At 38.6% G+C, this 23,453-nt stretch overlaps 1 protein-coding gene across 4 annotated transcripts in view; it reads right to left on the reverse strand.

Moving 5' to 3' along the window:
- Positions 1 to 23,453, reverse strand: part of SLC25A21 (solute carrier family 25 member 21) — a 420,655-nt gene that overhangs the window by 12,464 nt on the left and 384,738 nt on the right. For all 4 annotated transcript variants that reach the window (XR_012073530.1, XM_072962945.1, XM_072962944.1 and 1 more), the window contains exons 8-9: positions 3,912 to 4,093; positions 2,933 to 2,985 (exon numbers count right to left, since the gene is read on the reverse strand). Coding sequence is in view for 3 of the 4 variants with exons in the window: in XM_072962945.1 (XP_072819046.1) it covers positions 2,933 to 2,985; positions 3,912 to 4,093 (235 nt within the window). In the remaining variant the exon portion in view is untranslated. The remainder of the gene's footprint in view (positions 1 to 2,932; positions 2,986 to 3,911; positions 4,094 to 23,453) is intronic.

Here is a 23,453-nt window from a genome sequence, read left to right on the forward strand (position 1 = left end):
TGGAAAATTCTCAGAGCAAAATCAAGACCATCCTGAGTCTCCAAATACATTTTTTCCCCCATGAGTTTCTGTAACTTTCGTCATTTCTCATCAGATTCTTTTTCAGGCACTTTTAATTTTTTAAAGTAAATAAATATAGACACATTTAGTCATGTAAGGGCATGTGGCTTTCCTGCAAACAGAAAGTTTCAGATTCTTCATATGAAGGCAAAGGATTTATCTTTTTCAGTTCATAATTATCATTGTCATAGTGGCATTCAAGAAGGAAATCTCTAAGACGGTGCTTGACGGGTGAGCCTGGTTTTCTCTCACGGCTTTCAAACTGACTGCAATGTAAAAAATAGCTTCTGAGTACTCTTAAAAGTCTGTGCTTCAAAATTTAGCTAGCTTTCAACCTCCTTTTGTTGCCTCATATTTTTGTTGCCTTCATTCCTTCTACCTGCCTCAGCTATATACGATTGCACTTGAAAATTTGGTAGTGGGGGGTGGGTGTCATAAGACCACCATTTGTCTTGGAAGAAAAGAGTTATATAACTGGCTGCGAAGAGGCTTGCAATGTAATACGTCAACAGGAATACGAGACAGGAAGACAAGCACCGAGGCTGCTGAATACATAGGCATTAGGAGAAGCATTTGTATGTGGATGATTTTATGTTCTATCTGATGCAGTAAATAGCTCGTGCCCTGTGCCCTTTAAGATATTCTCTATTTATCCTTTCTTGTCTATGTGCACAATATTACAAAATCAAAATGTGGACAACTGTCCAGAGCAGAGCTTAGAGAAGACTTGGCTGTATGAACAGAAGAGTGACTTCTGACAGAAAGAAACAACTTGATTTTGATCTTAGTTATTTTGTACACACTGCCATATGCTTTTTTTTAATCCACAAGCTGCACATGTTTGTGTAACCTTATACCAAAGATAATTATCTGCCTGTAATTTTCATTTTTAACCCATGAAGATACTCTGCTAGCCCCTTCTCAGCTGCTGTAGCCCTCTTGGCTCTCTGGCAAACAAAAAGGGACACACTACAGAGGGTTGTTGACGTGTATGTAATTGCTGTGTTTACTCTCATTAACTGTTCACAATGTAAGATCAGAATATGCAGAATTGGGTTAGTTTTCAGCCTAGTCCTATTTGGAGTTTAAACCAGAGCCTTTGAGATTCTCCTTTCACAGGAGGTCCTGGTCATTAGGCACACAGAGCTGCTAAGGCTGTTATAAAAATAAGATAGGATGCTTCTCCAGAACAAAGGATGACAATTTCCAGGTTCACTTTCCTTTTTCATTTTCTCTCTCTCTCTTAAACCACCCCCCATCAAAGCAAACAAACAAAAAATAAAACTAATCCCTAATTCAAAAGTTTCACCATTCTCTCTACACCTTTCTTTCCTTTGGGGTTGCTGGGACCTGCATGTTTGGAATGAGAGTGGAGGCCAGGTCCTTGAATGAGATTTCCAGTTATTCACAGTTTTGTTTAGCCTGGACAGTACATTCACAACAACCCGTTTCATTGGATTTAACACCACAGCAACTCAGGACACCTCATGCAAAAACATTTAAAAAGCCAACCAAACATTTGCAAGCCTCTAACAAAACTTGGGGTCAGATTATTTAAGAGTTTTGGATTAAGGTTCCAGTCAATTACCATTTTAGCTAAACTCTCCCTGGTCACCACCGTTTTCAGGCCCATCCCCTCCGGAGAAAGCTGGGTTAGGGCCAGTCCTGTGATCTTCTCTAATACTAGGTCTACTAGCAGGTTTTTACTGTGTGGTGAAGGAAAAACACCACATACTTGCAGAGAGAGTTGCACAAAATCACCAATATTCTTTATCATTGAGTTCTTTTTTACACATGGGCCAATGACTAATAGAAGGCAGGTCTGAATCTCAGATGTGAAGCAAAACCCAAGCTTAAAGGCTAGGCATTTCTAGAAAGGCTGGGATAGACGGACTGGGAATCGTGGGAGTGTTTTCTGAGCATATGAAAGTATGAACTGTTCACCAGCTTCAATTTACAGACTGCTGTTCTCAATCTCAGGTTGGCAGAAATGCTGGTCCATCAGGCTGAGATTTAAAGGTAAATGTGCATGCGTGTGAGTGTGTTAGGGGAGGGAGACATTGGTGTTAAAAGGGAGGGATGGGAAAGGGAGAGAGGGGAGGAGTACAGGAAGGCTCTGGGGAAGATTACCAGGATGTCTAAGTAGGTGAGTGTGGCCTGGTTTGAAAAAAAAAAGTGTGGTCTAGTGCATACTTCTGTACTTATTCACAAGGTTGCTTATAATCCAAGACTGTTTGCCCAGGTGGTTGAGTCTGCAGCCGTTACTTTCTTATCTATTTACACAGAGGCAGCTGACTCTCCCTATGGGAATGGCAGCCGGTTTTTTGTGGCTGGCATCCTGAGGTAAGGCTCTGAGCCAGGAGCCTCGGCCATTGTGCTGACACCCAGGAGGGTGAGTGCCCGGCTGCAGCCTCCTCACTCCTGCTCCCCAGAGGTAACTGTGAGGATGGTGGCTCTTGCCATTCAGAGAGGCAAGTTGTCTTCCTTTTCTCTTTTTGCTGTAAAGTTGAGGCAGGAGCAAGAATGGACCAGGAAGCGTTTTACTGGGCTGATCCCTCACTCAGTGACAGTCCTCCCCAGAAGCGACTCCAACTCCAACTGGCTGTGGATCCTTTCCTATTGACTTAAGCTGGGCTTTGGTTTCTATCAGCCTCCAGCAAGGCCAGAAATAGTAGCTTATAAACAAAGATAGAACATTTCTAATGGAAGCCTTTAGCGTCTTGAATACTCATAGACAACTTTGTATCCTCAAGGTTTCCATGTTTCACAGTGTGATAAACTTTTATTGTGGGACTGATAGACACAAATAAGGAAAAAAAGAGCTACTAGAACAATAAAGAAGGAAGGATATAAGTAATGACAACATCATTACCTGGTCCAAGCCTCATAATCTTGGGAAGCAGGCCTTTATACAAGGCTAAAATCCTATAACCGGAAGGGAAAGAGCAACATTCTTATTCTGAAAATAAAATGGAGTTGTAACTCAGCTTTACTGAGATGCTGACCCAGCATTTACCAAAACAAAACCAAACCCCAAAAAACTTCATAATTTTTTTTCAAATCCCCAAACAGTATCTGGCTAAGTATTCTCTGCAGCAAATTGGATGATAAAAAAAATTATTTATTACTTAAGCTCTGCTGATTTCGTCAAATTGGAAATATGACTTTCATCAGCAAGATGGATTTTGCTTTCAAGACAGGCCTTACTTTCAAGACAGCTGTGTATAGGGACAAAATGACTCTTGTAACTGAGTTTAAAAGACCACAAACTCAGTCTTCACATAAGGAAATATCATGCCATTTAGATCCAAAAAATAAAATATTACTTGCTCACTAGAGGACAAGACCTGGTGAGGAGGGATGAAGGGACCAAAGTTAGATTTTAAAAAAAAAAAAACAACCCTGCAGAAACAAGCATATACTTGAAAATTTTAAGAGAAAACTTTCATAGAACTCTCATGTTTAATTCTCCCAGGAGAATATAATTAGGTGACATCTTGATTAGATTTACAGTCAGAAGACAATCATTCTGCCCACATTTGAACAGGCCATTTTATATGCAACAGCACATTATGCAAACTGACAAGCAAAAAGTTCATCTCCGCACCCTGAGACTGACCCCCAGCATGTTGTGTGACGGTGGCTCACGTTTCTTGCTGGTGTAAGAACGTTTTGCCAACATCTCAGTCTTATGTTATCTCACCAAGTGTGTCACCTACCCATTCAGTCTTCTCAGACACCGCCCTCCCCTTGCCCCCATGCTGGACGGCTTAAGGGCGCTCATCAGAATGGAAGTACAATACAGTTTTAACAAGGTTTTAGTCTTGCACACGTATTGAAGTCAGTGTTACCCTTCTTCCTGATAGACTGTTGCCATTGTTTTAAAACAGGTTCTGTACTTGATCTCTCCAGGAACTGGCTGAGGCCCTTGAATCCTACTTTTGGCAACATCAAAAGGGATGTTAATGACTGAGGCTATTGTGCCCGAGAGAAGACCAATCCCAAATTTTCTCAAAAACTCCAAGGTTGGATCCTAAAAAGAAAAGAAGAGTAAAGTAACAGAAAGGGAAGCGGAAGCCCCTAAGTCTGTTAAACACTATAAAGTAATATGTATTTAAGCAGAGCATTGCACTCCCCGGCACCCTCCTGTTATTCCAGCGGAACACATTAGGATTTCCTAGGCTGGAACTTGTTTTCTTGACAATCCCATTGGCTATGTTTTTACACATGGTCTAAATTGCTGAAGTACACATTTCCTCACACAGGATTTATAAACACAGTTCATAAAGAAAGACTGGTATGGCATATGGGGATGATTTGTATAATTGGGCTTCACAATGTACTTAGTATTACTGTATCAAAACAGGAGAAATCCAAGCACACTATTAGCTAATTGGCCAGAATATTTTACAAATGACAGCAACTTCCACCATGAAGCCTACTAAAATGCTCATTTGTGTGTGGACCCCCAAATGTTAAATTAAATCAAGGCTACTCTCGGTCTGCTGCTATTCCCCTCCAGGTTTTTTGCATTTATTTTCACGTGTAGCTGATCCACTGTACTGAGAAGTGCTAGCTTCCTGTTATTAACAAACCAACTTGGGGAGGCTGCAAAACAGCCTGTGACATTCTGTGCATTATAAACAGTAGTAAGTCACTGGACTAATTGGCTAAAGAATTTACAACCCATTGTTCCTGAATCTTATTCTTCCTTTCATGGCAAAGGAAGAAAAGGAGAGAGAGAGAGACAGAGAGACAGAAAGAGAGAGACACACAGACACAGACACAGACACAGACACAGACACAGACACAGACACAGAGAGACAGTGGGAGGGAGAAAAAGAGAGGGGGAGAGAGAGAAATATTTCTTCTTTCCTTTTGAATTTAAGTCCTTTACTTTGGTCTGATTTGATTTTCCAGCCCTCCCTGCTCTGCTTTCTGACATCAAAGTATTTAATTAGGGCTTATGTGGGAGTCACTTTCCTTCAGCTGATTTTTGTGCCCAGTAAGTTCACACTGTGCTTTGTTATAATGAATTTGCTGGAAAGTTCTCATTTTGTTTTCAGCCTCAGTTTCTTGCCTTGAAGAGAGGTCATCTGAGAAACCGCAAGTTGCTGACAGAGACCCCTCATCCTTCCCCTGCCCTCTCTTTTGGTCAGTACTTCAGAAGGATCGCCACAGAGCAACAACACAGAGTAGTGCCGCGATGCTATTTTATCCAGCAAGAGAACTGAGAGGAGAACCGTTCCCTGCTTGATTTAAAAACAGTCAGATCTGAGCATTGCATGCTTCTCGCTTTGATGGAAGAAGAAAAATTCTGGAAGCTCTGAAATTTTCAACTGAACCAAGAGCCTTTCTCGGGCACAGATACCATCACAGAAACTCCTATATGGCTAAATATAAAAAGTGAGGGGTTCGGTAATAATTCTTGGATCTGGGCCATACAGGTGCTGGGGAGGTTTAAAGGGATTTAAAAACCAACAGGGTGTTTCAACAGGAAAAACAATGCAGTGATTGCAGTATGAGTGAGGTGTGTTTAAATAATTTCCCCTCCCCCTATTTTTTTCTCTTTTACAAGGAGAGAAAAATGCCTTTATGTTAGCCTTCTCCACTCTGGCACAGAAGCAGAACTGGAGACCGAAAGGATGGTGGATTCAGGACCAGCTCTGGTTGTCGGACCCGGCACGAGTCACTATATCACTCAGAGCCCAGGGAGTAGAAGTTTCTAACACCCACCTTATCTTTGTACTGTATGATTTTCCTGAGAAATAAAAACAATAATAGCAGTAAAAGTGCTATGAGTGTTGTACAAGCCTGGGCAGAAAATGAATAATATTCTTATGTAGCCTGTTTTCTAAAGCCTCAAAGCACCTTGTAATGAGACCCTCTCGTGGTGTTCCTGTGACCCAGCCAAGGACAAGGGTGAAAATGATGACGTGCCTGCACATTGTCCTTTTGAGAAGTTCAGGAGACTGTGTCAAGCAAACAGCTTCTCCTGTTGAACTGGGGAGGGAGAGGTGGCTGACACTTGATGAAGGTCATTATGTTTGGGACACTGCTGGAGACCAATCCTAAGGTCTTCAAGCCATCACAGTGTTCACCAGCACAAGCATTCACTGCACCCATGTTTTCTACACATTGCCTGGCTCAACAGTAAGGTCCCACAGTAGTTCCCCAAACCAGCTGTGCATCAGAGTCACCTGGGAGCTTTACAAAATATGGATGCCTGGCCCCACCTCAGACCCATCTTAGGTTCCCAGATCAGAATTCCCTGGGAAAGCGCCTGAGCATTGTTTTAAAAGATTGTCAGGACTTCTGATGTTGCCAGGCTGAGGGCCCAGGTCTGAAATCACTTACGTTGATATTCTATGCAGATGGTCAGTTGCCAGCCCTCTGGGCATTCTAGGGAGGAGAAAAGCCTTTTGAGGATGGCCAGGAGGTATCAGTCACCACCCAGAACTCTGAGCTCCTCTCCAGTCTCTTCCTCGGAGCCCAGGGTCTGCTCTCTGCAGGAACCCAGCCTGGGACTGGGTGGGCCAAGGAGAGAGCCCCGTCGGCTCTTCTCTGCTTTCTTTGCTGCATGTCGTCAACCACCCTCAGATGAAAGCAGCCCCTCAAATGCCCCAGCCCTTCGTCCCCTCCCACTTCTCTGGCTTTAGTTCAGGTTCCCATTACTTTCACCGGGTCTTGCTTTCTTCTTGCCTCTATCATCTGTTCTTCACAGCAGCACCAGTGTTCTCTTTTTAATAAAAACAGATCTGCTTCTGGTGTCTCCCTACTCAAAGGCCCTCAACCCTTCCTCACTGCATGGACAGTAAAGCCAAAGCTCCCCATGGGCCCTCAGGTTCTTTCCCACAATATGCTTCCAACTTACCTTTCTAGCCTCAACTTCTACACCTCTACCTCCAACCCACACTATAATCACACTGCTTAAACTACAATCATGCAAATTTGCACCAAACACTCTTCTAACTTTACACTTTTCTTCAAACTGCTCTCCAGCCCAGACACCATTCTCCATCATTCATACTCACTTAAAGCAGTCCTGCTCTCTGGGGTCCAGCTTAAATCCCAACTTGCCCAAGAGACGTCTGTGCATCTCCATTAAACATGATTTCTTCCTCTTCTGCCCTCTTGCAGCACCGTCTGAACCGCAGTCACTGACCATGTTATGGTTCATTTTGTGTTCAGTTCATGTCTGTGTGTCTCTATCTTCCCTGCTGGGGTGTGAGCTGGCCCCGCAGAGGACACCTGTCACTCCTCTTTGTGTCACCTACTGTGCAGTGTGCACAGCAAGTGCTAAACAGATGCCTGCTGATTAGCCTATCAATGTGCTTGTCTATTTATTTTTATAGAAACGATGAGAATCAGACTTTACCCTCAATCACTGTTTTTTTAAGACTCAGTGTCTCCTACCTTGGAAATGAACCCCTATTAGAATGTTATATTTCTGTCTTCCTGCCAGGAGGCATTAACATGGGGACATGACAAGGCACTGGACATTTGCAAAGTGGAGTGTTTCCAGGCAAATGGCCTGAGACTCTCAGGTCACAAAGCCAGGTCTGGGCTTGCTAGACCCCACTGTTCAGTGACTCACAGAGGGAACCGTGATTGCAGCCTGTGACCAGGTTTTAGCAAGAGAAGGCAATGGGCACAGAGGAAGATCTTGAACTATTACTCTTTGGGCTCTTATTTTTACACTTCCTGATCTTTTCCCTAGTAGGGAGAGCTATCCACTTGCCTCAGGAATGAGGATTGTTGTAGCGGGACTACAAAGAGAGAGCAAAAGGTAGTATTTAGCTTTTTTGGTTTTCAAATTAGGCTCTTTAGTGTATTTTATCAGTTAATCTTTACAATCTTCGATGTAATAGCTGTTACTTTTATTCCTATTTTACAAATGAGTTAACTGAAAGTTTAGTATAAGAAGGGAACTTTTGTTACACAAGTGAATCCAATACTTTGCCTTACAGGACAGTTTTTCTACTGATCCTTCTAAGAGTTGGTCAGTGAGCTGCTGGGGGAGGTGTCTGAGAACTTCCTGAAATTATAAGCAATGCTTCTGCTTATGTGTACATGGGGTTTTCTGGAGAAAGTGTCTACAGATTTTATCAGGCTCATAAGAGCTTAGAAACAATTTCATCAAATCATTTCCCCTACCAATAACTTTATAAAGTTAGAAAAGGACAATTCAGTGTTAAAAACATTGGGGCTGAAAACAGGAAGCCCTCATTTTCATGGGAGTTATCAGGCAATCACCTCAGTGAAAAGATTTCTGCAAACATTCCCACTCTGGAGTCAGGTTGATCATACCTCAATCATATCTATGAACTCAGTGGTTCTCAGAGTGTGGTCTCTGAACCACTATCATCAGTATCAGGTGGAAACTTACTAGCAATGAAAACTGGGGTTCTACCCCAGGTATACTGAACTCAAACTCTGGGGATGGAGCACAATAGTCTGTTTAAACAAGTCCTCCAAATTATTCTGATGGATGCTGAAGTCTGAGAACCACTGCTTAACTGAAATTTATGGTTCATCTTTTTGGATCCTTGGGCTGGATAAGTGATGTTCTAAGAGGCTCTGGATGTACTGGGAAGCACTTTAAAGCCTTCTTTGGTAGAAGCAGGGCTTCACATTTCTTTAAGGCTGCAGAATCAAAGGCAATGCTGTTAACTCTGTTCATCTTTTCCTACCCCAGCTCAGTCCAAAGCAAGAATGCACATCTGTGAGGCTGTTAGGTCTGGGTGAAACCTGTCACAGTCTGAATAGGTCATTCTGTACTAGCTATCAGTGAATCATTCGAGATTTCTGTCAATAACCGTAACAACAAATAACAATAAAATTAATAGTAAAAATAAGTAGAAGTAGTAAAATAATATACATGTTATTGTATTTGTGTTATTTTTCATAACTTTCATGAAGAAAAATAATGGGACTGTTAATAATAGTTACTTATTGCTAGACACAATGTTATATGTATGTAAAATCATATACAAAACATATATATTATATCAGAACCTTATGAATTAGGTACATAACACCATTTTGCAGATAAGGACATAAAACTTAAAGAGTTAAATCAGTTAACCAAGATCACACTGCTTATAAGAGGAGAAGCTTGGATTTGGACTCAGGTTCCTTGGACTCTCAATCATATGCTATTAACCACTATGTTATATTGCTTCTCATTCATTGCATATTCATCTAACAAACATTTCTTGGATGTCTATATATGCCTGGTTCTGCACTGGGTGCTAGAATTGTGTGTGAGGGTAAATGGTCCAGAGAAAGGGTAGGGGTGACTTTATAATCAAGTACCACAGTACAATGTACTGTGATGAGTACAATGAGTACTGAAATGGGGGTATAAACAAAGTGCAGGGGTAATAAACATGCAATAAAAAGAGAGAGTTATTTCTGGACTTTCACTATCAAACTCTAATGAGACAGTACCTAACTTCTGCCTCTTAAAAACTTTAGGAAGTCAACAGAAGACATCTCACTGTTACAAATCACCGTGCATTAGCTGAATGGCTAGCCCTCTGGCTTGAGAATCATATTACCTGGAATGTCATTTTGCTCCTTCCATCAGTTATTTTAAAAACTGGAAAAAGATGATGATAATGATAAGACACTCACTATGTGCCAGCCACTGTGTTGAGCTAAGCACTTTCTATATATTTAAGTCTCTTCACAACATCCCTGAGCAGATGAGGCAACTGAGGCTTACAGACATTGTCTACCTGATGAAGGAATACAATTTTGAATTAGCCAAAAGATGGTCCAGATTCTATTATTTGAAAGTGAAGAAGCCAAAATATTGAGAAGCCCTGAGACTGTCAGGTATCAAATAGCAGAATTAGAGACATAAGCTTGCCTCTCAGTATTGTACTCTAATTCAATATCTGAGGAGATTTCCTCTCAGCCCAGGGAAAGACTTCAGTGATAGAAAATAAAATCCTAGAATCACAAGACTAGAAGTGAACTCATAATGTCATCTAACCTAAGTAGAGACATCAGTAAGGTGGCAGAGTAGGAAGCCTTGGATCCTCCTTGCTCCCAGAAACACAATGATTCAGCAATAATTCAGGGATGAATTCTCTGTGTGAGAAATCTAGAAATTAATTGAAAGTCTCCTACACTCTGGTTGAAATGAAACTAGATTCACAGAAGCTAGTAAGGAGATGCAGCTTACCCTCCCATCTAAGTCCCTGCCCTAGTGTATCACCATGCGGTCACGAAGACTCCCTAGCTCAGGGGCTCACAGGGGAGGGAAGAGATTGGTTCACATTTTCGTCACCTCAGTTTGTCTGGAGCTGCCCAAAGAACTGGCATGTTTATTGTCAGTCTTGGAGTTCTGATGGGTCCAGCACAATCTAGCCATCTGGAGGAGAACTGAGATGAAGGTTTGGACTGGTAGACACCACAGCTTTCCCCTTGCTCAGCACAGAGCAAGCTCACAAAAATGATAGCTGCCTACTTCTCCCTAAGGGTGGAAAGAGCTGGTACAGGTCCCCAAAATCTCTAGTCAGACTGAATCATGGGGGACTTCTCCTCTGTGAGGCCAGTGCATGTAGATTGCCTTATCTAATGTACAGACACCAACACAGAGAGTCAAAGAAAATGAGGAATCAGACAAAGATGTTCCAAATAAAGGAACAAGCTAAACATTCAGAAAATAAACATAATGAAGCATAAACATATGACTTACCTGATACAGTATTCAAAATAACTGTCATAAAGATGCTCACTAAGGTTAAGGGAACAATGCATGAACAAAATGAATTTTAATGGAGAGAATTTTACTGAAGATAAAGAAAATACAAAAATTAACCAAACAGAAATCATGGAGATGAAGAACACAATAATTGAACTGAAAAATTCACTAGAAGGATTCAGCAGGAAACTACATCAAAAAGAAGAAGGGATCAGCAAACTCAAAGACTGAAATCATTCAAATCACTGAAGATAATTCAGTCAGAGAAGCAAAAAAGAAAAAAAGATGGAAAAAGAGTGAAGACAGTCTAAGGGATTATGGGACCATAAAGTAGACCAAAATAAGCATTATGGTAGTCCCAGAAAGAGAACAGAGAGAGAAAGGGCCAGAAAGCTTACACAAAGGAATAATGGCTAATAAACTCCTAGATCCGCAGAAGAAAATGAACATCCAGATCCAAGAAGTTCAAAAGACACCATATAAGATGGACTAAAGAAGTCCACAGTGAGCATGTTATATTCAAATTGTCCAAAGATAAAAAGAGGATTTTGAAAGCATAAAGAGAAAATAGAATTGTTACATACAAGGGAAACCCCAAAAACTATCGGCAAAATTTTCAGCAGAAATCTTATAGGCTGGAAGGGAATGGGATGATATATTTGAAGTGCTGAATAAAAAAAGTGCTAACCAATAATACTGTCCTCAGTAAAATGTTCCTTCAGAAATGAAGGGGAGATGAAGACTTCTGAGACAAAAAGCTGAGGGAGTTCATCACCATTGGACCTACCTCACAAGAAACGCTGAAGGGAGTCCCTGACTTGAAATAAAACATATTGATGTATATTGAAACAGCAGTATGTAGGATAAGAAAATTTTGAATTTATTCGTAAAGGTAAATATTTGCAGACAAATCAGAATACTGCAATGGTGGTGGGTAAAGCACTTTTAAATCTAGGCTAAAAGTTAAAAGACAAAAGTGTTAAAACTAACTAAGTAAAAAAAGAGGTTAAAAGATATATAATATGAATAGATATAAATTGTGACATCAAGTGTGGGGGAGGGGTTAAAGTGTACAGTTTTGGTATACAGTAGAATTTAAGTTGTTATCAGCTTAAAATAGATTGTTATAAGACATTTTATATAAGCCCTTCACCCCCAAAATACCTATAAAAGTTATAAAAAAAGATAAAGGAATCAAAGCATATCCATACAAAAAAATTCAACACAATACAAAGGAAGATAGCAAGAGAGGAAAAGACAGAAGAAAGAACTTCAAGCCTAAAAAAGGACAATTAACAAAATAGCAATAGCAAAATATTCCCTAATTAGTTACTTTAAATATAAATTGATTAAATTCCCCAATCAAAAGACATACAGTGGATGAATGGATTTAAAAAAAAGATAACAAAAACAAGACCTGCTTAAATACTGTCTACAAGAAACTCACTTCAGATTTAATGACATATATAGGCTAAAAGTAAAGTGATGGAAAAAGATTTCATGCAAATGGTAACCCAAAGAGAGTGGAGATGGCTATTATTTATTTCAGACAAAATAGATTTTAAGTCAAAAATTGTCACAAGAGAAAAAGAAGGGTATTATGCAATGATAAAAGGGTTACTCAACCAGGAAAATACAACAATTATAAATATATATGCACTAAAAATCAGAGCACCTAAATATATAATGCAAAGATTGATAGAAATGAAGGGAGAAATAGATAGCAAATACAATAATAGTGGGAGACTTTAATATTCTACTTTCAATAATGAATGGAACATCCAGACAGAAAGTCAATAGGAATAAAGAAAATCTGAACAAGACTATAGACCAATGGACCTAAAAGATATACAAAGAACATTCCACCCAAAAGCATCAGATTACATATTTTCAAACACACATGGGTTTTTCTCCAGGATAGATCACATGGTAGGTCACAAGTCTTAAATTTAAGAAGACTGAAATCATACCAAGTATCTTTTCTAACACAATGAAATTAAACTAGAAATTAATAGCAGAAGGAAATGGAAAAATTTACAAATATGTGGATATTAAACAATGACATGCATGAACAACCACTGGGTCAAAGAATAAATAAAGAAGAAAATTAGAAAATACCTCAACCTAAATGAAAATGAAAACACAACATATCCAAACTTATGAGATGCAGCAAAAGGAGTAGAAAGAAGGACATTCATGGTGATAAACACCTATACAAAAAAAGAAGAAAGACCTCAAATAACTGAATTTTACAGTTCAAGGAGCTAGAAAAAGCAGAACACACCAAGCCCAAAGCTAGCAGAAGGAAGGAAATATTAAGATTAGAGCAGAAATAAACAAAATAGAGACTGGAAAAACAACAGAAAAAAATCAATGCAACTGAGTTGTTTTTTTTTGAAAAGATAAAATTGACAACCCCTTAGCAAGACTAATTAAGAAAAGAAATAGAAGACTCAAATAAATAAAATAAAAAATGAAAGAAGAGACATTATAACTGATGACACAGAACTAAAAATGATCATAACAGACTACTATGAACATTTACATGTCAACACACTGGATAGGTTAGAGGAAACGTATAAATTCCTAGAAACATACAATCTACCAAGACTAAATCATGAAGAAACAGAAAGTCTGAAGTGACCTATAACTAGTATGGAGGTTAAATCAGCAATCAAAAATTTCTTAACAAAGTAAAAACTCAGGACCAGATAGTTTCACTGGTGAATGCAATTAAACATTTAAAGAAGAATTAGCATCAATGCTTCTTAAATTCTTACAAAAAATCAAAGAGGAGGGAACACTTCCAATTCATTTTTATGAGGCCAACATCACCCTGATACCAAAGCCAGACAAAGACATCACAAGAAAAGAAAATTACAGGCCAAGATTTCTGATGAATATAGATGTAAAATTCCTCCATGAAAAAACCAGAAAATCAAATCCAATAGCATATTAAAAGGATTACACATTATGACAAAGTGAGATTTATCTCTGAGATGCAAAGATGGTTCAACATAACATATGACAATCAATTAATGTGATACAGCACATTAAGAGAAAAAAGTATAAAAATCATGTGATTCTCTCAATAGATGTAGTAAATGCATTTGACAAAATTCAACATTCTTTCATGATAAACACTCTCAACAAACTAGGAACAGAAAGAAAATACCTCAACATAATAAACTCCACATAAGAAAGCCCACAGCTAACAACATAGTCACTGGTGAAAACCTGAAAGCTTTTCCTCTAAGATCAGTAACAAGGCAAGGACACACGCTTTCACCAGTCTTCTATTCAACATAATAATGGGAGTCCTAGTCATAGAAATTATGCAAGAGAAAGACATAAAAGGCATCAAAATCAGAAGAAATAAAATTGTCCCTGTTACATATGACATAGTCGTATATGTAGAAAAATCTTAAGACTCCACAACAAAACATTTAGAACTAATAATTAAATTTAATAAAGTTGCAAGATACAAAAATCACTATATGAACATTGCTCATGTTTCTATACACTAACAGCGAATTATGTGAAAAGGAATTTAGGAAAATAATCCCATTTACAATAGCACCAACAAAAATAAAATACTTAAGTAATAAACTTAACTAAGGAGGTAAAAGACTTGTATACTGAAAACTACAAAACATTGGTGATCAAATTTAAAAAGACACAAACAAATGCAAAGATATTCCATGTTCATGTATTGGAAGACTTACTGTTAAAACTTCCATACTACCCAAAGTGATCTACAGAGTCAATGCAATCCCTCTAAAAATCTCAATGGTATTTGTTGTAGAAATAGAAAAAAAAAATTTTACAATTCATATGGAATCACAAAAGACCGTAAGTAGCCAAATCAACCCTGAGAAAGACAAATAAAGCTGGAGGCATCACACTTCCTTATTTCAAAATGTATTACAAAGCTACAGTAATTAAAATAGTATGGTACTGGCATAAAGATAGACTTATAGACCAATGGAACGGACTAGTGAGCCCCAAAATAAATCCAAGCATATTTGGTCAACTAATCTTCAATAAAGGTGCCAGAAATACACAATGGTGAAAGGACAATCTTCAACAAATGGTTCTGGGATAACCAGATATTCATGTGCAAAGGAGGGAAAATGAACCCTTATATTACACCATACATAAAAATCAACTCAATATGGATTAAAGACTTAAAATAAAACCTAAAACCATAAAACTTCTAGAAGTAAACATACGGGAAAAGCTTTATGACTTTAGTCTTTGCAATGATTTCATGGATATGACACCAAAAGCACAGGCAGCAAAAACAACAACAAAAATATGTCAACCTAAAAAATTCTGAACAGCAAATGAAACAAAAGAATAAAAAGGCAACTTATAGAATGGGAGAAAATATTTGTAAACCATATATCTGATAAGGGGTTAATATATAAAATACATAAGGAACTCTTACAATTCCATACCAAGGAAAGTAATAACCTGATGTAAAAACGAGCAAAATACTTAAACAGAGATTTCTCTAAAGAAGGCTTACAAATGGTCAACAAGTATATGAAAAAATGCTCAATGTCACTAATCATCTGGGAAATGTAAATCAAAATCACAGTGAGATATTACTTTTTATCTGTGAGGATGGCTATTATCAAAAAACAAAAGACAACCAGTGTTGGCAAGGATGTGGAGAAGTTGGAACTCTTGTACACTGTTGGTGGGAATACAAAATGGTGTACGCTCTATGGAAAACAGTATAGAGGTTTCTCAAAAATTAAAAATAAAACTATTATATGATCTAGAAGTCCCATTTCTTAGAGTATTTCTCCAATCAACAGGCATAAAGTTTCAGCAAAGCAAGATGAATGAGCTCTCGAGATCTGCTGGACAACATTGTATCTATGGACAAAAATAATGTATTGTACACTTAAAAATTTGTTGAGTGCAGATTTTGTGTTAGGTGTTTTTACCATAACAAGATAAAAACTTTTTAAAAATTGATGGAAAAAAAAGAATGTCACCTAGCCTAAGTAAAATATTTAAATGGATTACACCTTAACAATGTAAATGGGTATTAATGCTGATGAAAAATCTATTGTTATTAAACACTTCCAACTTATTTCCATAATTTGCTCCAACTGTCATCAACCAGGAAACTTCCTTTTTTCCTAACCCACATTCCTCATGCATAGGCCTATTTTACTTCAACTTTTTGCTCTGTTGCCAGGGCCATTGGCTGTCACTATTCTTGATGCAATTCATCATGCTTTAAAAACCATTACTGCAATAACCTCATGCTTAAATACAACAGTTCCTTTTAAAATACTTATTTCGAAGTAGTATGTATTATTTCCCTATCTACAGGTGAGTTTTATTCTTTTCCTCTTAATATTTTCAATTTTTCTCATAAAATATGGGACCTATCACTAAACTAGACTTGACTAGACTAGTCTTAAGTGTTAGTGGCTATTATAGACATTGAGTTTATTTTGCAATAGCAATACAAAGTCCAATATTCATAGTTTTCAAAAATTATTTAATTTCCCTGCAAACATTTTAAGGATGATGTTAACATTTGATTTCACAAATGAGAAAACTGAGACACAAAGAAAGTATAACTCGCTAAAGAGACATGGCTAACTAACTAGTAAGTATCAGACTGGGAATTAACACCAGGTCTCTTACTAGAACTCTGTTTCCATCGCATTGCGATCTTTGCGTGAGTGCAGAGCTAAAGAAGTGTGTTTACCAGCTCTTCTTCAGGAATATCAATAAATTCCCCTGACAGGACATATTGCTTATAGACTCTCCACAGCTTAACAAGAGACACTAATAAGTGATCCCAAAACACTGGCAGCAGTGATGTTCTACAATCTCTAGAAATTCAGCAAGAGGCACAAGTCATCAGAAATGGGATCATATGATTCAAAAAAGTTAATCAACACACTACATATTTGTAACTAGTTTAACCATCTAATCCAAACTGTTATACAGCACTGTAATAATGGGTTAAGACAATGGCACTTAAGGAGTTAATATGTAGAGAGGCAAAATATCTTGATCAAAAGGAGCAGATGCTGCCTCCCTTTTTACCTTCCCTGGCATGAGCTTTGATGCTTTGGTTAGTGACTGGCCAGCTGGCCGCTTGCTTGATAAACAGAGAACCTTCGTCCGTCTCACAGGCCTTTGTGATTAGGGCCTGGCGTCTTTAAGAAGACATTCCACATAGAAGCATGCCAGAAGGAGGGGGTTTAAGGAAGACAGAGGAAGCAGGATTTGTTAGCTAGTGAAGACGAGGGGTGGTGAGGGAGACTGGCCATGAAGCCTGCTGTTCCCCACAAGGCAAGCTTGAGCAGATAGCAGTGACGGGCTTTTCATTTAAGGGAACTCAGCATAAATATATCCATTAAAGTCTACTTGTAGAACCTTCCTACCTCATGTCAACCCAAATCACATTTCCTTTGTTGCAATTCACTCACTGTCTAATTCCTCTTGGTACCACACCAAATCTGAGATTCTCTCTGATTTTAGCCTTGAGTCATTTTAACAGAGTTCCTAATGACCTCACTTGAAGTCAATATACCTGGGTCCTCAGACAACTTTAAAATGAGTACACTGAGAGGAATGTTCTCTATTCAGAATTGGCCTTGGATGATCCTAGAGTGGCTTTAATGTTGCTTGTCAAAAATTGCTAAAGTATATTTGCCATCTAAAGGACTAAAATTATCGTTTAGAAATGATAAAAAAAGATTGCCATAAAATGCTTTGGATAAGAAAGTTAAAGACAATATGGCAGTCCTATGAGTCGTCACATAATTTTCAGGGTCTCACAAAATATTTCTTTGCAGAACTCTTTTATTCAGTTCCTTCCTCCCCCAGTGGGTGAGTAAATTGTTTGACAATGAGAATGTTATGATCATAACAGGGTGATTCAAAAAGAACTGCACATTTTAATAAATCTACTAATTGGTCACTAGACTACATAAATATATGGTCAAAACCAATTTTAATAGGATCTAACACAGCTATTTCTATAATTTTACAAATGGTCAGTTTGTGCTAAAACACTCATCAATTCTACACTTAATTCATTCCATCTCTTTTGTAGTACTTCCCCATCAATAGCTGAAGGGGTGGTTATGATGTGGTCCTTTATTTATCAAGGCTGCAAGTAAGAGGTGACACAAACATAAAAAGTTCCATGATGTAGCCCCACATGAAGAAACTACAGAAAACCCAGTCTAGTAAAACATTTTTGAAACTTTCATTTCCTTTTGAATCACCCTGCATACCTTGATTTCAGAAAACCACTTGAACAAGTCTCCCATGCTATCCTGACACCAAACAGAGGATGGGTGAGCATATAGCTAACCTCATCCAGTTCTTCTGTGAAGGATGTGTCCATTTGGCAGACTGAAGAGGGGCCAGATGAGTCTGGGTCAAGATGCGGAAGGCCTGCTCACTGGGTCTGCTGATGACACAGTCTTGGAGGAGAGACTAGGATGACAGATGAGGGACTCAATTTAAAAAATTATCCCATGCCCTAGCACTGGACTGGATCCACAGTATTAAATCTAAGCACAGTGAATACAAACTGTACAAAGTTCAAGATAAAGAAGACTTGACTACACATCATGTAATCTGGGGATTTTAATTGGCCCTAAAGATTTATACATACTAACATACTGATGTCAAAGCAACACCCATTCCTATCATGCCCACCCCACGACAAATCTCTGTACAATCTTTCACTGCGTTAAGAAAGCTGTGTGTTCAGACCATGGGAATGATTGATGCTAGTGTACTCTGAATTGATCAACTCAAAACTGTAGTGTTGTGTTTAGTTCTGACACTGACATTGACAAAACTGATGCATCTGTAGCGGGAGAGACAGATGGCACAGAGGACCAGAAACCATGTCATTTGAAGAGGGGCTGAGGAACTGTGGATATATTTCGAAGAAGAAAAGACTCACAAGCTCACATAGCCCTACATTTGAAGGAGTAGTACAACGAGCAAGAGCAAGGGCTCTGGTGTCAGACTGCCTGGCTTCAATCTTTGACAGGGTCTAGTGGAGAAGGGCACCAAACTCGGACATTCTCCACGAAGGCTCCTTCAAAGCCTCTTAAAGGAAGGAGCTGTGCTGTGTCACATTCATCTTTCTGTGTATTCCAGGTCTGAGACATCGTAGGTGTTTAATAAATGCTTTATCTCTCTTTTATAAAAACACAATACACAAAGAACCAAGGTCTTGGAAGCAAATTACAAAGAAAGTACACACACTGGTTAAGCACCTGGTGGCAGCCAGAAGGCAAATAATAGCAGCTCATCACCGTCCTCCCCACAGCTGGCCATGGTCCTCATGAAAATGATGTGGTGTGCTGAAATCATAGTTGCCTCCCAGTAGCTGAACAAGGAGGCAGATTGAGTGAGAGTAAAGTTTTTTTAAAAGAAGAAATTTGCATTTTACATATTGTTAGTTTTAATGGATCCAAGTCAACTAGGAGTACAGTCAGCCCTCAGTACACATCGTTCATTTTCTCTCATCTTGCCTGTCTTTTGTTTTGTTCAAAAACTGACAAAAGCACTTCCCCCCCAATATTAGGGTACCATGCTGTCTTGTCCCCCAGTGAAAATACCTGCTATTAGAGCTTAATTAAAAGGTACAGTTGTTTCCACTTCACAGCTATCAAAAGAATCTATTAGAGTGTTTGCTTTTCCTTCATGTGACATAATTTGGGGAAGTGCTAGCTCCTCACTCCACAGAAGGTCACTAACTAAAATGAGATGGTTTAATTGATAAGCATTCTTTCAGGAATGTGGAGTATTCCCAAGATCCTATCCTTGTAGGGCTCTGGGCTTTGGAATGAAATCAAAGTCTTGTTAAAAGCTCAACATCTAAATGTAGCCATTCAGAAAATAGCCATGAAAATTCCTTTCTCTTCCTAAGATATCTGTTCTCTAAAGGGTTGTGAAATGTAGAATAATTTTAAAGGTCTTACCTACTTAGCTCAAATTATAAAATACATACAATGTCAAAATGGGTTAGGTTTAAGCCTAACAGTTGTCACTTGATTGTTTTACATACATACATGCCTCTATATATCCATTATCTATGTATGTCTCTCTATAAATACAAACACATGTGTATATGTAGGTAATACCTTCTGAGAGTCAGTTACATCACCGAGTATTATCGAATGCAGGAGAGTATTAATATATTTCCTTGGGAACCCTATAGGATTTTTCTGTTTTGCTGTGCTCTTTTCCTTGCCTCAATAAAAGCCCTGACACCAAGGAAAACTAACAAACCAGGTTCCCAAAACAAAATTCTAGATGTTGAGAAGTCAGGGCAAGGACACACTGAGATGCTTTGATATGGAGATAGGCAGACGATCAAGAAGAAATCTTTGAGCCAAGTTGATTTCATGAGATTTTACTTCTAGGCTTCTATATATGAAACTTTCTCATGCCCATTTAGTTCCACGTAAGTGATATGTTTGCTCGACATGCCCCCACAGTTAAATCATTTAAGGGGAAACAACTGGCTTACTATCGCATTCCTAAAACATTCTGGTTCAGAACATTCTGGCTTTGCAGCACCAGTGCCTCCTTCCCAACCTGGTCCACCACACACCAGCCACCCTCATTCTTCATCTTCTCCTAGGTTCCCCGATGCTTCTCTCTGCTTCTGCGCACACATCCTGTTCTGTCTGGTGTCTGCTCATCTTCTTCATCTTGGCCTGGCTAATCCTGATCCTTGAGCCCCAGCCTAAACATCATTTTTGAAGGAAGGTTCTTTCCTCTATCCTCACCTTGCCTTGCTGTGAGTCTAATCTAGGATCCTTGGTTAAAAATTCCCACAGCTTGATAGTTGTCTTTCACAGCACTTATCACAATTGCTGTGATTCAGTTCCCTGTGTAATGACTTGTTTATTATCTGCCTCCTCGACTAGACTGTAAACCCCATTAAGGCAGGAGCAGTGCTGACACTTAGTGAGATGGTGCTGGCATATGATAGATGTGCCACGAATACTTCTGGAATGAATGAATAGAAGGCACCCACTGAGAATCTAAAGCCACTTGCACCTCATTTCCATCCACTTGGGTGGTACAAGACTGGAAACTTTTGGCCTGAAGTTTATTTAAGAAAGTGTCTGAACCCCAGCTCCGCTTCTTTCTGCCCCCCTCCCTCCCATCCCTTCCTCCTCCCCAGCGCACTCCCCCCACCCCACAAGGAGTCTGTGAAAACTGCCAGTGAAAGATACTACTTTTACAGCAGAATCTTGTCACATGTCCTGGAATTTTATAGGTAATATATACTTGTAGTTTTACCCCAGTGAGGTACCAGCAAAAGAGAGGTGCTCTTAATGAAACTTTAATGCTCTTGCCCTTCCCATTACTGGATGATTGGTAAGACTAATGATGGAGTAAGAGAGAATCAGAAACATAAATGGTCATAAATTAAATCCTACTATGATCTAATTCTACTGAGATTCTTCTTTTCAAAATACAAACAGCTCTCTCTAAGTTCTCCACTTGAACCCAAAGGTGCATTTTTCATTCAGCTCAGTGCACACCTTAGGGAAGGATAGAGCTTTAAATCACGAACTGAACACATTTCCTCATTTCTCCTGGTAAACTGAAGTGCATCTGGCACCACCCTCAGACTCTGCACAGAATTTACAAAACAAAGAAAATATTAAAAGTCAAAAGAAGAAAAACATTTGCATTTCTAAAAGGCAATCTTTTATGAATATTACCTTAGGAGAAAATAAAATGTTTCTTAATGCTGTCTGTAGTAAAATGACCACAGGGACTGGTCTAAATGGTTTATTAAGTAAGAAAGATTGAACATATGAAAAATTGTTCTCTCCTAGAATACTTCTAACCCACATGTGTAATTTATATCATGGCAGAATTCCACACAAAAGATCTATTGTTTTTGGCAAAATAACCTGCAAACATGCTTAATTAGGATGCAAACTGAAAACATAGTTTAATACTGTTGACAGCCATGAGCTTTAGACAGCAATTTTTACTATTATTATTACTTTACTTATGGAAACATATGAAAAGAAGTAAATATGGAACTAGAAGACAAAGTTATTAAAGAGACGTAACATTTAAGTCTTATGATTCTCATCTGTGTGTCAACATCACGAATAATATGCCCTGAACACCCTACCTTGGAATGGAAATGAAAGAAATAGCTTTTGCAAGGAAAGCTTACCTTCATGGATATTTGAAAAAGATGCCAGCATTTAAGTTAATACCTATTTTCAGAGGGCTTTACGTTGAGAAGTGATGGCCCTTTTCTGGGGAGAAGGGATAATTCTTTATACTGACATTCCATTCCATTTACTGCAAGATGTAAATGAATGCCTCCATTAAATGAATTCCATGGTCAGTTAATATTCAAAGCAACTTCTTCTATTGTAGCCACTTAGTTACCTTTCAACAGGAACAACTAAATTCTAAAAATAAATCCGCAAGAATATAACACGGCACCATTTTCAAACCCGTAAGGCCCAGGTTTTCCAGGGTCATGACTTAACAATTCTTTGTTTCTGTGGATGGCAGACTAAGGATGTGAAAAGGGAGCACCAGTTTCCAGGTCTGAATGAGGCAGAAGAGGAATCTGGTTGCACTGTCTGGATACTCTAGCCTTTTCACTTAAACTTTAGTACCCATTTTTAAGTGTAACAAAAGACATGGTAAGATGTAGAGTTAGAGCATTCCCTGGTATAGTGTAAAGAGTTCTGGCCTCTGGCTCTTTCTTCTCCCTGCTGTGTACCTTTAGATAAATTATGTCATTAACTTTCAGCTCTGGGCCTTTCTTTCCATTTTATTTCCTTATCTGACAATGACAAGTTATTGTGACGAGGATCAGGCAAAATCATGGAGTCTACGAAAATGGTTTAATAGTATAAAATGGCACAGAAAGTCAGGATATTTCTGTGAAACTTGAAAGATGTATCTACCAGAATTAACCAATCTGGAGAATTAACGTTAAAAACTTCAAGGGTGGGTATCTGACCTGAGTTACCTGAATTTAGTTTCTAGTTCTTATTTTACCTCTGTAGACATAGTTAGTCTTAGAGTTGAATAATGTGAAAAAGTTAACTAGGTACTCTATTTTATGAGATTCTATTAAGGTTTTCACTGATTTATTTCCTATTATAAAATTAACACAAGCTTCTTGTAGAAGCTTCCAACAGCTCAGAATGCTATAAAGAAAAAGCGCTTTTCCCTCCACTGCTGTTTGCTTTTTCCTGCTCTCCCCCACCCACTCTTCACTTACACACACACACACACACACACTCACAGGCCTCCCCATTTCCACTCCCCAGGTATGATCATTATGGACAATTTCTAGTAAAATCAAATACTTCGAGAATGGAAAACATTGATAGACAATTTATAAATTAAAAAAATATTTTAAAAAACCTAGAATTATCCCATGCCAGTCAGACTTGGTGAAATCTCAAATTCCCTTGGAACAACAGAATGACCAATTGCTGGGTGAGGGAACTGAAACAATAACCCTGTAAATAAACTGTCCAGTGTGCATGGCTAGAGGCAGCCTAGAGCAAAGTTGGAAAAAAGCCTTCAAGGAACACCACCTCCTCCTTGTGGTTAACAACCCGGTGACGTTCTTCAACATGTTTTAATGATTATCATACCT

The sequence above is a fragment of the Vicugna pacos genome, chromosome 6 (genome assembly GCF_048564905.1).
Source record: "Vicugna pacos chromosome 6, VicPac4, whole genome shotgun sequence".
NCBI classification, from domain to species: domain Eukaryota; kingdom Metazoa; phylum Chordata; class Mammalia; order Artiodactyla; family Camelidae; genus Vicugna; species Vicugna pacos.